The 13,272-nt window shown below is 42.9% G+C and overlaps 1 protein-coding gene across 18 annotated transcripts in view; it reads right to left on the reverse strand.

Moving 5' to 3' along the window:
- Window positions 1–2,136: 2,136 nt before the first annotated feature.
- Window positions 2,137–13,272, reverse strand: part of Rbms1 (RNA binding motif, single stranded interacting protein 1) — a 224,598-nt gene continuing 213,462 nt past the window's right edge. For 9 of the 18 annotated variants that reach the window (XM_039105393.2, XM_006234235.4, XM_006234234.5 and 6 more), the window contains 6 exons: window positions 11,938–11,985; window positions 10,998–11,048; window positions 8,553–8,663; window positions 7,396–7,476; window positions 5,785–5,869; window positions 4,921–5,065 (listed from right to left, as the gene is read on the reverse strand). In XM_039105393.2, the coding sequence (XP_038961321.1) occupies window positions 5,792–5,869; window positions 7,396–7,476; window positions 8,553–8,663; window positions 10,998–11,048; window positions 11,938–11,985 (369 nt within the window). In that variant the 3' untranslated portion in view covers window positions 4,921–5,065; window positions 5,785–5,791. Of the gene's footprint in view, window positions 5,066–5,784; window positions 5,870–7,395; window positions 7,477–8,552; window positions 8,664–10,997; window positions 11,049–11,937; window positions 11,986–13,272 lie in introns of all 18 variants that reach the window. The other 9 variants (XM_006234238.5, XM_063284117.1, XM_006234241.5 and 6 more) reach the window with 4 other exon arrangements.

Genomic DNA, 13,272 nt, shown 5'->3' on the forward strand with positions numbered 1-13,272 from the left:
CTTTCCTCAAATCCAAGTTCTGAGTGTTCTCCTCTCCCCCTACTACTGGGACCCTTTAGGCTCTTGGGGGGAAGCGAAAGAGAGAGAATGTGATAGGTTGACAATCTCTGTAGCAATGTTACTGGACCTAACCCTTTTGGGCTATGTGGATGGGGAGAGGCTACTTCCTGTCAGTTGTGTGTCAGCATTTAAACAGCCTCTAATGGGCTAGGGAGCATCCCCTTTCTCCCACTGATACTGCATTCAAGAGGTAGATTTATAGCATGCATGCTACCCTGGACATATAGAGGGCCACCACTCATCAAGGCATGTACCGTGGGGTTTGGGACTCTAGCACTCTGCAATGCCGTCAAAGGCAGCAAGCATGCACCAGAGAACTGCTACACCCATGCTTTTCCAACCCACAATTCTACCTTCCCACTTCACAGACTAGAAGGTAACCTTGACGCCAAGCTGACCTTCCAGCAACATTTGGCTTAGCCACAAAAGTGCTGCCCCTTCCTTGCCTTTGTATGTTAAGTCAACATGCGACTACGTCAAGTTCCACATACTTCATGTAAGTGGCTGGCTCCTGTGTGCATCGTTCTGCATGAGAATTAGAGTCCTCAATGAAAACTATTTAAGGGAAAAAAAATACCTTTGCATTGCACATGCATGGACTGTGGTTTAATTGCATGTAAGATTATCTTGACACATCTGTGCTGGCTGCAAATAGGAAAATGCCTTCCTGTCATTATGAACATTACATTATGATAATTAGACAGCACTATGCTGCATTAGGCATCACACAAGACCTAGCAATGACTCAAACTGTAAAGGCAGTTATATGCAAATACTGCACATTATTTTATTTATCTTGAGTACACTGTAGCTCTCTTCCATCACACCAGAAGAGGGCGTTGGATCCCATTACAGATGGTTGTGAGTTGGGAATCGAACCCAAGACCTCTGAAGTGCAGTCAGCCCATCTCTCCAGCCCCCAGAATTTTATTATTTAAGGGACTTATGTGTGGCATCTGTGGAGTCTTAGAACCCATACCCTTGTGGATGCCAAGGGACGACTGCCTAATGTAGTCAGCTGGATACTCAGGGACCTTGAGACAAACACTGGAAAATAAGGCTAACAGTTAAAGCCTAAGATGCCATGGAGCTTAGCGATTCCTTTGGCTTCTGCCACTATTCACAGGGAAGGGCACACAAGTGAGTAGTTTGCACGCACGGAGGGACCTATAGCTTATATTCCGAAATGCCCTTTTCACCTGAGGCCATGCTTCTGGGGTGGCGTCTTTTGTCTTTGAAGCATTGGTCAGCATCAAGGGGACATACTTTGCTCTTCTCAAGGAGCCATCAGGGTTTCTCAGCTGTGTCGAAGGGATCAAAATGTCCCTTAAATTCAGACTGCACTCCATGGACTTCAGGAGTCATTCAGAAATGAGGGCCTGCTGAATAACTGAACAGAAGAAATGTAGCGGGAGTCTTTTCTATTTCCCACTATGGTCCAGTCAATGCACGAACAACCCCACATAAACCACATTAAAACATTTACTGTACTTTGGGTAGGCGTCAATTTTGGTATTATATACCTCCAACAAAGCCAGTCAGGGAGGGAAAGGAGTGCTGGTTCCCTAGCCTCACCCACAAGTGCCTCATGGGTGCCTCCTACTGGGAGCAAAGAACCCTCTTTCTAAAGGCTGTGGTTTAATTGCACATAAGGTTATTCTGACACATTTGTGCTGGCTACAAATAGGAAGAATGTCTTTATTTTGTTCCAAGCAATGGAGAGTTAGCACAAGAGCCCCGCCTAGGATGTCTGAGGCCAGGATTGTTGCCAATACCGTAAAAGGGCCAAAGATTCCAAAGCAGACCCTGAGTGGGGTCGTTTGTGCTGGGCTTACGCCAAGGTGATACGTAATATCTAAGGTCACAGCGCAGATTCAAACACATGGGAGCATGGGGGTGGGAAGGTTTCCTAATCCCTTCCAGGAAAGTGGAAATCTTCAGTCCATACCTGATTCTGAACTAGTCTACAGAGCTGAAGGGCGAGGTCAGAGGTGAGGTGACATTTTGATGTGTGGGTTCATCTACTTAAAAAAAAACACAACACACAACAAAACAACAACAAAACAACAGGAAGAAGAAAGTTTCAGATGTTTTTATTCAAAGGTTCTCAAAAGAAATAAAACAGAAAAAGCTAACAATCTGATCAAATGTACAGTTCAGAAATGTCTTTTGGCGTTTTAACAAGTCCTAGGAAAGAAAACTACAGAGTCATCTTGAACCGGTAAATAAGTCACCACTGGCAAGAATGTAGCACTACCAGAACAAAAATAAAAAATTAACTCTCTTGATCATATAGATATCTCTATGAAAATCTTTTTTTTCAATCTGTACAAAAGGTCTTTCTTCATAAATTAATTTTTTTTATAATTTAATGGCTGTCTACTATGTGATGTTTAACTGACTTTTTTTTCTTCTTTCATATGTACAGAGGTTGTTTCCCAAATCTGACCCAGACGAGTATGGCACTTAGTTCAGACCTAGCAGCAGATCTCCCCTCCCCCACTGACTGAGCTAACAACTTTCTGTCTTAACTAATGGAAAAAATATCAAGTAGTGAGCGCCCCGGGCTGACAAACATACTCAGTACATGGAGGGTGCTGCCTTCAGTCTGGACTTCACAAAGCAGAATGTTTGAGGGAGCATAGAACCAATAATACCACAACTTCTTTAAAAAAAGAAAAAAAGAAAAGAAAAAGAAAAAAAGAAAAAAAGGAAAAAAGAAACAAGAAAAAAACCAAAAACAAAAAAACCACATTTCTCTTATGACTATGTAATTTTCACTAGAATCTACACTTTCAGAGCAGCAAGGACTTTTGAAACTATGAAATGTCACTGACATCTATCATCAAATACAAGCAATAAAAATTTAAGAACTAAAAAACACTCAAAAGAAATAAATGCCCAGCCCTAACTCCAGAGCTGGGAGGATTTGGTCGGTGGAAACAGGGAGGGCCAGCAACCTGTCCCAGCACAAAAGAAAAATAGCCTCTGAGGTAGATAACTGATCATATACAGCTGACCAGACAAGTACACAGTTTTGGAAGACAACTTAATTTACCATTGCTTTTAAAACGTATGCAACTGCCTTAATAAAAGAGTGTTAATAACAGTGAATTATCTTGCATGTACTAAAGTAGAAATAACTGTATTTATGAATCAGGAATTTCATAGTTTCAAAGTTGGTTTTTCTTTACACGTGAACGCCTGTAGTGGATGACATCAGAGAGCGGCACTGCCTGGATTCAAATCTTCCTTCGTGCTTTTTTTGTTTTGTTTTGTTTTTTTTTTTTGTTTTTAATTTGTCTCTGTGAGTCCGTACATCAGTTAAAATTATAAAACCTAATGCAAAGTTACAAAAAAGGCACATTCTCCTAACCGCAAACTGGTCCGGCAAAAAGAAAGGGCAGACAAGATATGACGCTGAGACAAGGTGGAGCTGCTGGCTACTGGCTCGTCGGTCTTTGGTGAAGTTACCTTTTAAAAGTGCCAAGTCATTTTTAGATTTTCAAATTTACCTAATAGGGAATGAGAGAGAGAGAGAGAGAGAGAGAGAGAGAGAGAGAGAGAGAGAGAGAGAGAGAGAGAGAGAGAGAGAGGAGAAGGAGGAGGAGGAGGGAGGAGGAGGAGGAGAAGAGACAGAGAGAGACAGAGAGTGAGAGATAGAGAGACAGAGAGAGAGAGAGAGAGAGAGAGAGAGAGAGAGAGAGAGAGACTGAGAGAGCGAGCTAGTAGCCAATCATTTTGCTTCTGTTCATTATCTCAGCTTAGGTTTGAAGAGAAATCCTTAGCTTTTAGCTTTTGCCATTTAGTTTCAACAGCAACATTCCCCCCGCCTCCCCCCTCGGTTTGCCAGATCTCAAGTGTGTGATTCTCATTCTAAAGCACTATCGTTAGTATAAAGGACAAAACATTCAGTGACTCCCCTCCCCCGCCCCCCCGCCCCCCAGCCCCAGAGCTACCTACACTAAATCTAGAACATCGTTAAGCTGTTTTTTTTTCTTCCTGAAAAAAAGGCAAAAAAGACTTTACATTGCATCATACAGCAGATATCTTAAACCAGTCACACTATCAGAGGAAACTGTCAGTGCACAGCCTTACAAACAATTTACCCTATTAAAAGTCCCCCGGTCGGAAAATGTGTTTCACACAAAACAGTTTTCCCTCCTCGCACTTCACTACCTTACACGTTTATGTGAAAAAAATCATTAAAAACACCTACTACATATTTAAAAAAGCCAAAATTTCAGCAACTTTTATTGACTACCTTTTAAAAGCCCTATGCTGCTGCTTTACAAGGCGTAATAGACCAGCCCATTTGGTCAAAGCATTCTACATCATTAGGTTGAACTAACTTTACTGAAACAGCTACAGCATCAAAAGAGTTTAAGGCAAATTGGAATTCATAGAAAAGGATAAGACACTTCACACTACATCCAAAGGAAAATGGAAGGCTAAGTAAAGACAGTGAGGCCAACACTGAGTTACAGCAACCCTTGCAAGCACAGAACACCATGGGTAAAGTTGGACAAGTGAAGACTTCAGAAAGCCCATTTCATACAGCTGAAAAAAAAGGGGACAAATTAAACACAAAATGAACAAAACTGCAAAAATCCGGTCATGCACTTGGATAAGTCTTCGTGGTCTTTGTGCATACCCAGAAAATTGAAGTTTTCTTTTTCTCTCTTTTTTTTTTCTTTTTTTTTTTTTTGCATCATTATATTTGATAAAAATCTTTTGACTTTTTTTTTCCTTTTTTTTTTCCGTTTTGTTTTTGTTTTTTACTAAAATAAACCTGTTCAGGGGAACAGCTACTAGATGAATTTAAGGGTTTTATGCACCTTATAGAACTTATAGCAAAAATAGTTTTAGTTGATTTCATTATAAATAACGTTTTCAAGAACCTGTGCAAAACTGTCAATAATTTCCTAAAGCACAATTGATCAGAAAAATCCATGATTGTTCAGCCTTCACACCCTTCTTCATGTAAGAACTCCCTTCGGTACATCTGGAAGAGAAAGATAAAAGATCAATGTCTTCGCTGACTTAATAAACAGGTGTCAGTATTTCGTCATCTTTTGTCTTAAAGAGATGAAGGCTGTGCTTATCCATGGTGGCAGACGGAGGGACATAAACTGGGCACCTGGAGACCTTTGAGTCTACCTTTCAAATTTGGCACTTGCAAAAATGCCACCGCCAACTCCGTGTGGGCGGGTCCCAAAGGGTGACTTGGTGAGACCAACAAACGACACGTACCGTTTTACCAGGCAATCCAGAAACTGGATTCCGTATCGTTATTTGACTAAGATACAAATGGTAAAGTGGAGTTTGAACTCTGTGACTCAGTGAGAGCGGGTGACATAATCCTTTGCTCCAAGGAGGCTAACACTCTGAATTCACAGCCAAGAAGCTGCTGTTCTTGTGAGACTTCGATAAGGCAGCAACTTGTGCTTTATCTTCTTTAGTTATTTAAGCAATGTGATAGAAGATGCTTTTATTATTAAGACGATTTTGGAACCCAGTATGTTGTTCTAGGATGTCTTAGATTTTATGACTTTTGAAGGCAGAGAGAAATGTATTTTACTTCAACAGAAGCGCTGCTTGTTATCTAGACAGACTCTGCAAATTCACGAACACATTAGATCTGAGTTATTCTAAGCATCATTTGATAACGGTACCCCAGATAGCTTCGCTTGAGCCCTGCGGTTACAGACTTTTCCCTCATACCTCACAGTTACTTATTGGGTGGAAAGGTATATGGAGAATGGTCATTAGACGTCTCCACAGTCACCTGCTGCTGGCCACTTGCTTCCTACAACAGAGCAGAATGCATGAGACACGTTAGCAATGAAATCTTAACTCTGCTGCTAAGGCCTGAGTCCAAGGACGTCCACCTTAACACAGACATTCTTCAAAGCGAATTTCTTAAAGAGTCGGATAGAGCTCTTAAAGGCTAATCACTGCCTTAATGCAGATGAAATAGGACAGACCCCAAGAACCTCCCGTCCAAATGTTTGACTTAAATATTGATCAAAGAGATCTCCTGGCTTCATCTCCTGGGAGCCACATAAAATTTATAATGCAGTTATTTTTGGTTTTTGGAGTCTGAGACACGGGGTGCACATGTTGTGTGTCACAGCCCCCCACAGGCATCAGTTATACCTCAACACTTATGTGATAAAAATGTCAGTCAACTCAGTAAAAGGAAGCCGGGCCCGGCAGTGCAAAGTGTAACCTCAGGGACTTAACATGGAAGGCAGAAGGGTTACAAGTTCACAGCCTGCCTGGCTTAGAGTAAGGTCTTTAAAGGGGACATGGAGAAAGCGCAGTGGTAGAACTCTAGCCTGGCACGTGAGAGGCCTCGACTGAACCGCTACTAAAATTAGAATAAATCAGTAATAAAACAAACAAACAAACAAGCAAAAGCCCTTTGGATATTCTGCCTTGTCTCAGTTCAAACTGTGTCTGAAAAGCCAGAGGTCAGGCTCTGCTGAAGCAGCCACAGGGAAAATACTTGTTTCCCGCTGTTATGGAGGTTTCCCGCTGTGAAGAACTGCACACAGCGAGCTGTGGGTTCAGGCAACTGTTGTTCAAAGTTGTGTGATCCTGTAAATAATACAACCACAGTTCTCGGGGACCCTTGGCACCTGCCTCCTAGGTAAGAAGATAGCTGGACTGACAACGGTAAACGCTGTGCTTCCTGTCTAACCGTAACTCAGGTATTAAGACTTCCTCAAATACACTATATTCCAAAACAATAATGAAGAGTGGTTAGGCATAGAAGCAGTATGGTATTAAACGCTTGTTACAATTTATAAATGCAAAGTTTTCTTTTTCCATTATCTGGATTAGGACTGGTCTCTTTCTGCAACTATTCTCACAGATTCAATCTTTAGTACTAGAGCTGCAAACTCCCAACTTTATTTTACTGTGCCTGTAGGTATCATCCCGGGGTTACGAGACAGGCCTCGAAGTGGTATGGAATATACCACAAGATCGGAGAGTTATGTGGCCTGGGTGTTGCTAACACTAATTTGCATAGGGAGAGCATGCTACAGTCGAAGAATAATACCAAGTGCCTACTCTTTCTACACTCCCTGCCTTATGTAAATGTTTGTTCGCTTTTCCTTCTCTGAAGGATGGTCTGGCTATGTAGGCTAAGCTGGCCTGAACTCATCCATCCTCTCGCTTGGTCTTCTCTGGTGCTGGGATAACAGGCATGTGACACGGTGCCTTGATAAGGTATTCGGCCCCAACCTTTTCTTGTTGTTCTATTTAAATGACTCAGGTGTAAAAGTGCCCACTGCCACAGAGGCCACTGGGGTGCTTTATACCAACCTCAACGGGAACCGTCGCAGTCTGCATGTGTGTGTACTGTGGTAAGTAGGCTCCTTGCATGGCTGACGTTGCAGGCATGTACTGAAAAGGAGAAAGCGGTCAGGGTATGCAAAGGCAGGCCATGCAAAGTTCAGATTACTGCGGAGGATACACAGTTCTTAGAAGGCTCAAATAATGCACTTACACGGGCAGCCCTTACAGCCTGACTACTGCATACATCTTCTGAAGGGCAAAGGAAAATGTTTTCAACCCACCAAACTGAAAACCCTGTGTTTCTCTGAACTTACCATCCACAAAAAACTCTGCCCACGTGAAGGATCATTAAGGTTTCTCATCTGCAGTAACTTAGTATCATCAATGCTCCATAAAAATCTCTCCTCAAGAGGGCATGCTATTTTCTGGTCACTCCCCAAGTTGATACCTCATACTATCTGGGCAGGAAGAGGCCTGAGAGGAACTCTTGATGAGGCCAGGGAGCCCTACTTAGTCAATGGGCAGTCTCATTTCCTCAAGGCAGGTGGGGTTTGGGACCTGCTTCTGGGCTGTGTATCGTTACCGATTCACTTTCATGAGAAGCCGTGGCTGGTTTTCAGAGTTAAGAGGGAAAACACAGTGCCCTTCGTCTTTTACAGCCACACCACAGCCACAGGCTGCACTGAATGAATGCCTTCGTCCATCTTTTACATTCTATACTCCACAAACACCCATCTGCCAGCTGGCCCAGTGTGAACTCAGCCTCGTAACCCAACCCATCCCTTGCAGTGTAGAAGAACAGGTCCCTGTGGAAACTGCAATTAAGGGCTGCAACACTGCAACCAAGGAAGAAAGAATGAGGAGGCACTGCCTGCCTGCCCACCATGTACGCCTGCATCTTTCCCTTTGTGACCTGTACCTTGTAACACGGGTTATAAAAGCTAGACGTGGACATGTGCGGGTGCTGTGTGGGTGAGCGAGAGGGATCCAGAGATGAACCTACAAGTTATCAGCTAGTGAAGAATTGTCTGAGTGCCATCTTACTTTGTGGAAATCAATGCCAGGTGGGGAGGGGTCAGACACAATCACTGTTATCCCCAAACCTGGACTTCCACTGGGGATGACACACGCTTCTTGAATTCACTTTCCTATTGGCAGAAACACGATGTTAATTTGCCACCTACTGTTCCGGTGCTGCCTAGTGACAGGTGACTCATCTGCTGGGCCAGAGGGCTGATCATAGAAGCAGGTTGTAGTGACATGGTGTGTTCCATGGAGGGAGTTAACACGGCACCCTGGGAAAAGGAGGGAAGAGGAACAAAAGGAAAACTGAGATTCTGCAGTTACAACTTTCAAAGGCCTTTGTTAAAGCAAACAGAACCTCCCTCAAACTTGCAAGAGGTGTCCCAAGCAACTACCCCAAATCTTCCAGACTGCTTTCCTGAAACTCATAAAAGAGTTAAGAGGAAATAACAGTGTTACTTCACCCCACAGAAATCCGTGTTCAACTTGGCCTCACTGTAAAGCCAGAAAGCCCAGCAGGAAGGGTTGTAACATGAAACAAACTGAGGGCTATTGGTTACAAGGGCCGCCAAATATGTTAAAAAAAATGAAAAGAAAAAAGAACAAAGAAGAGAAAAGGGTAGCTTTTGTCTTCCGAAAGCACAAAATAACATGACCAATAGAGCAGCTTGTTTACAGATAGTCATCTGGTTTAAGACTAAGTAGTCAGGACCAAGAGTGGGCTCTTCATTTACTGGGTATTTCTCAGAACTCCCTGTTCCATGTCTGGGAAGCCAATTCAGTTAGGAGTAGTAATTCCACTCCAGTTCCCTCTTCACTTATTTTGCTTGGAACTTTTTTGCCATTAAAATTCAAATTAAATGTAGGTAAAAACCAGAGGGCAGGAAAAGAAGAAACCACTCGTAACGCAGCTTTTCTAACAGAACCACTGTAAGCAGCTTCTATCTGCAAGCCGGATTCTGCATCAGAAAATAGGAACACTTCCTACTTCGGGTTCCTGGTTTTGACTTAGCTTTCTACTAGAAATGGTAACTGCCTTGCTGTCTTCAAGGTTAACGGCTAGATCATGCCATACACACTAGCTAGCAGCTAAAATCAAACTGTGCCGACATTTGACTACATTTCTTTATGCAATCAATGGGTTTTACAGTCCCTCTCATTTCTGCAATCGCCCAATTGCTCTAGCATGCAACTACTCTGTTCAACTCCACAGATATGAAAATGCGGTTTGGGAATCACTGTGGCTGATTGTCTCAAAACACACTGGTATTTGCCGATAATCAGATTCCAGTTCAGGGCACTGACAAGTTGTTTCATATGGTTTGTATCTGGGTGGAGAGAGTAACGCAGGTCTCCCCAAACAGTTACATTAAAACACACGCAGTGTTTGTCTCTGAAAGTCACCAAAAAAGAAGAACAAAGGATACATTTCATTTTTAGGGCGTATCAGTAAAAAGCAGAGAGTAACAGGACTGACTTGAAATGTAGATTATTAGAATCTAGATTCTCCCTCATCTCCTTCATACTAAGGGGTCTCTGATTAAGACTGGGCTGACTTCCACCTTTCCAAATTAACCATAAAGTTTCGGGACCCAGACTGCCATGGGAATGTGGGATGTGTGTCACAGATACGCACATGTAGGACGTGTTGCTGTGTGTGTGTGTGTGTGTGTGGTGTCTGTGTGTGTACAAGAGCAGGCACCGGGCATATTTGTGTCCAGAAGGCTCTCTCAGCATTTCCCTTCCACCTGCTTGTTCGCCTACACTTCAGTGTCCATGCAGAAGAATCATGACGGAAATCCCTGTTCCACTTTAAGGCCAAGACCAAGTTCTCTTCCTAAACAAATGATCTGGGTTTTGTATTATAAATGTTGTGATGTGTCCGGCGTATGAGAATGCCTCTTTTGCACCGGTTAATTAGAAGGGAAAGGGCCAAAATCTGTGGCCTTCTGCAGCAAGCGTGTGGGTTACCACGGCATTCTGATTTGTGAGTGTCTTCTACACTCTTGTTTTGAACTTCTGACTGTATGCTTAAAATTCAATGAGCTGGATTTTGTGTACGTCTCAAGGACACATACTGAATGAAAAGGTTTAGTATCATGCTAACACCGATGCTATACACCTTAGGATAATAAATGCTGGAATCGATGAAGAAGTCATGTTTGTTATTTACAGAATGCACTGTCTTCTTGGCGCTTATCCTCTCCACGGACAGGCCAAGTGACACTGAAAAATGTCTGAAAAGCTCTGCCTGGATCTGAACTTTATGTCTGAATTACAAAGGGTTTAAAGGGGAAGAAGCCACTTCTTTCTAGGCACTGCAAACTATCTGGTCACTCAGTTAACGGTATCCTACTGACCTGGTGTGAACAGGGAATAGGATGTATTTTAAGCTCTTACATAAAAATTAATGTCTACAGACATTTCATTTTAAGACAAAGGTGAGTTAAAATTTCGTATTAAACTGGCGTGTTTTCATATTCTATGTTTGAGTTTTCCCAACTACCCTACCATCTTTGGTACAGGGTTTTTTTTTTTTTTTAACCCAAAAGGCTCCCCACATAGCTTACTTGGAGGATACAAAGCCATCGACACGGGAAACTTACAGGATGCTGCAGAATGTATGGTTGAGGCTGCATCCAGGAAGGACTCTGCACCTAGAAAAGGGAGGATTTCAAAAGAAACATTGATTTCTACTGCAAAAAGAATCTTAACTCTCTAGAATTCTTTTTAAAATCGTGTTAAAAAAATCTACAGAAGGAAGATAAAGAGAGAGACAATACTAACAATTATGAAGGTTAAGGCAGTTAGAACTCTTGACAAACTGCTCACTCTAAGAGAAAGGAAACAATCATTCGGAACCAATGTCTCTTGTGCACTCAGTGCGTATTTACTGGACATTAGGCACCAGGGAGCAAGGCACGGGTGGGCTTCACCCTTGAAAAGATACTGTTCTAAGCCAAGGAAATAAACACGTAAACAACCAAAATTAGTGAAGAGTGTTATAATCAAGGTATGAACTACGTTTTAGGAATACTGACGGGTGGGGATTAATCGTAGAGCATTTAGTTAGACACTAACCCTCACGGTGCACACAGACTGTTTTACTATTTACTAAGCAAAACCAAACGCAATCTCCGATCATCAGGAAAGTAAGATAGAATTTCTGTCTAGTCCTCAACAATTTCTAGTCATCGAGGAAAAGAATGTCTGAAATGCAGACCTAGGACATCAAACGGGAGGTAGAAGATCTTGAGGTCGATAGTTAAGTTAAAAGGGCATCGGCACGGTGACCCTCTGAACTGAGAAATACGATGTGAGGGTCAGGGCCCGGTGGTGGGAAGGAAATGCCCGTCCTGCCACGCAGGAGTTGAGTCTGCATCTTGATGCCCACAGCTTTTCAAGGTCTATGGGATTTTAAGGCACATTTCCACTTCCAGTTCTTATCAGCACCCTCCTGCGTCCTGTCCCTGAGTGTTAAACTTCAGAGATGCTACAGAGAGAATACGGGGAAGAGTCATGGGGAAAGAAGGTAGCGCGATTTACCTTGAGAGCAGGGCCCCGATACTTTTTCTCTCTGGTTTCCTTTGCCACCTAAGGCAGACCAAAGTTAAGTGCTTCTGCCTTGTTAGCATTTCAGTAATCTGGACTGCAGCCTTTCCCCACTGGGGTACTGGTGGGTTCTCGAAGATGCCACTTTCTCAATCCAACTGCATAAGCATATGGTGGTTTAGTGGAGAAGGCCAACTCTATCACGAGTGTGGGCCCTTATGGACACATCACGAGAGGCATGGAGCTCCCGGAAAACCCCGATTTGGGCCAGATGTCCCCGCTTCTGTATGTTTCTGTGGCCATGATTGCCTACGCACTTAAGAGTATTACAAGGTTAGGGAGCTATGACATCTAATCCCGTGTTTGTCTTTTAGCAGCAAAGTAGCCACTGTCCGTTTCTGTTCCTCAACGTTCCCTAGTTATAAAATGGGAATAATAATCTATTAACTTCTTACCATTGCTTCTTCGAAAACCCGAAAGAAACAGAACCCCCATCCCAAACTAAGCGCACATAGATAACATTTTTTTGCACACAACTTAAAGGGACCTCAGATCACTTGGGGCTCATGCCCTGACCTCTGCTGAGCACTGACCAAGAGGTTACGCCTCTGACCGTCAGGCAGATGGAGTAAATTCCACATGGGTCTTACAAAACCACAGAATTCTCCAAGGAGGAAAGGAAGCCTCGAAACGACAGGCTGTCTACAGTTAGCCATGTCCAGTCAGTTCCCAACTCCGGCCTCCTGACTTTTTATTCTATAAATCGGTTGACAGGTAAAACGAGCTTAAAAGAGGGAAAATAAGTGGTGACAGATGGGTTAAGAGCTGTCGTACCTACAGCAACATGGCGATAGTCTTCATTTGCTTACGGGAGCTTGTACTGGACCTTATTTTTAATGATACAGAAATGACCAGCTGTCGTTTTCAGGTCATCAAAGACTACATTTTAATATCAGCTACGGACACTGGTTATGGGGGGAAATGTACTATATCCACTTGCTCTCACTGGGAAACAAGAAGATAAAAAAAATCTCAACTCTTAAAACAGTGGAAGAGACACGGATAAATGAAGAGTGTGCCCAGAAGACTGACACTTCAGAGTTAGGTAACAACTCAGGGAGAAGACAGGAAAGGAAAGGCGTGAAGGCTGGGAGAGGGGGGGAAGCTGAAGTGTGAAGGTGGTGGCCATGCTGTGAGACTCTGCTCTCAGTAGACACTCCCTCCTCTTATTCACCGCTATTTTCATAACTTTTGTGCAGAGTCAACTTTGACATTGTCTTACCTTGGCCATTATTGAAAAAGTGTAATTAACATGTAATGCTATCACAT

The sequence above is a fragment of the Rattus norvegicus genome, chromosome 3 (genome assembly GCF_036323735.1).
Source record: "Rattus norvegicus strain BN/NHsdMcwi chromosome 3, GRCr8, whole genome shotgun sequence".
Classification (NCBI taxonomy): domain Eukaryota; kingdom Metazoa; phylum Chordata; class Mammalia; order Rodentia; family Muridae; genus Rattus; species Rattus norvegicus.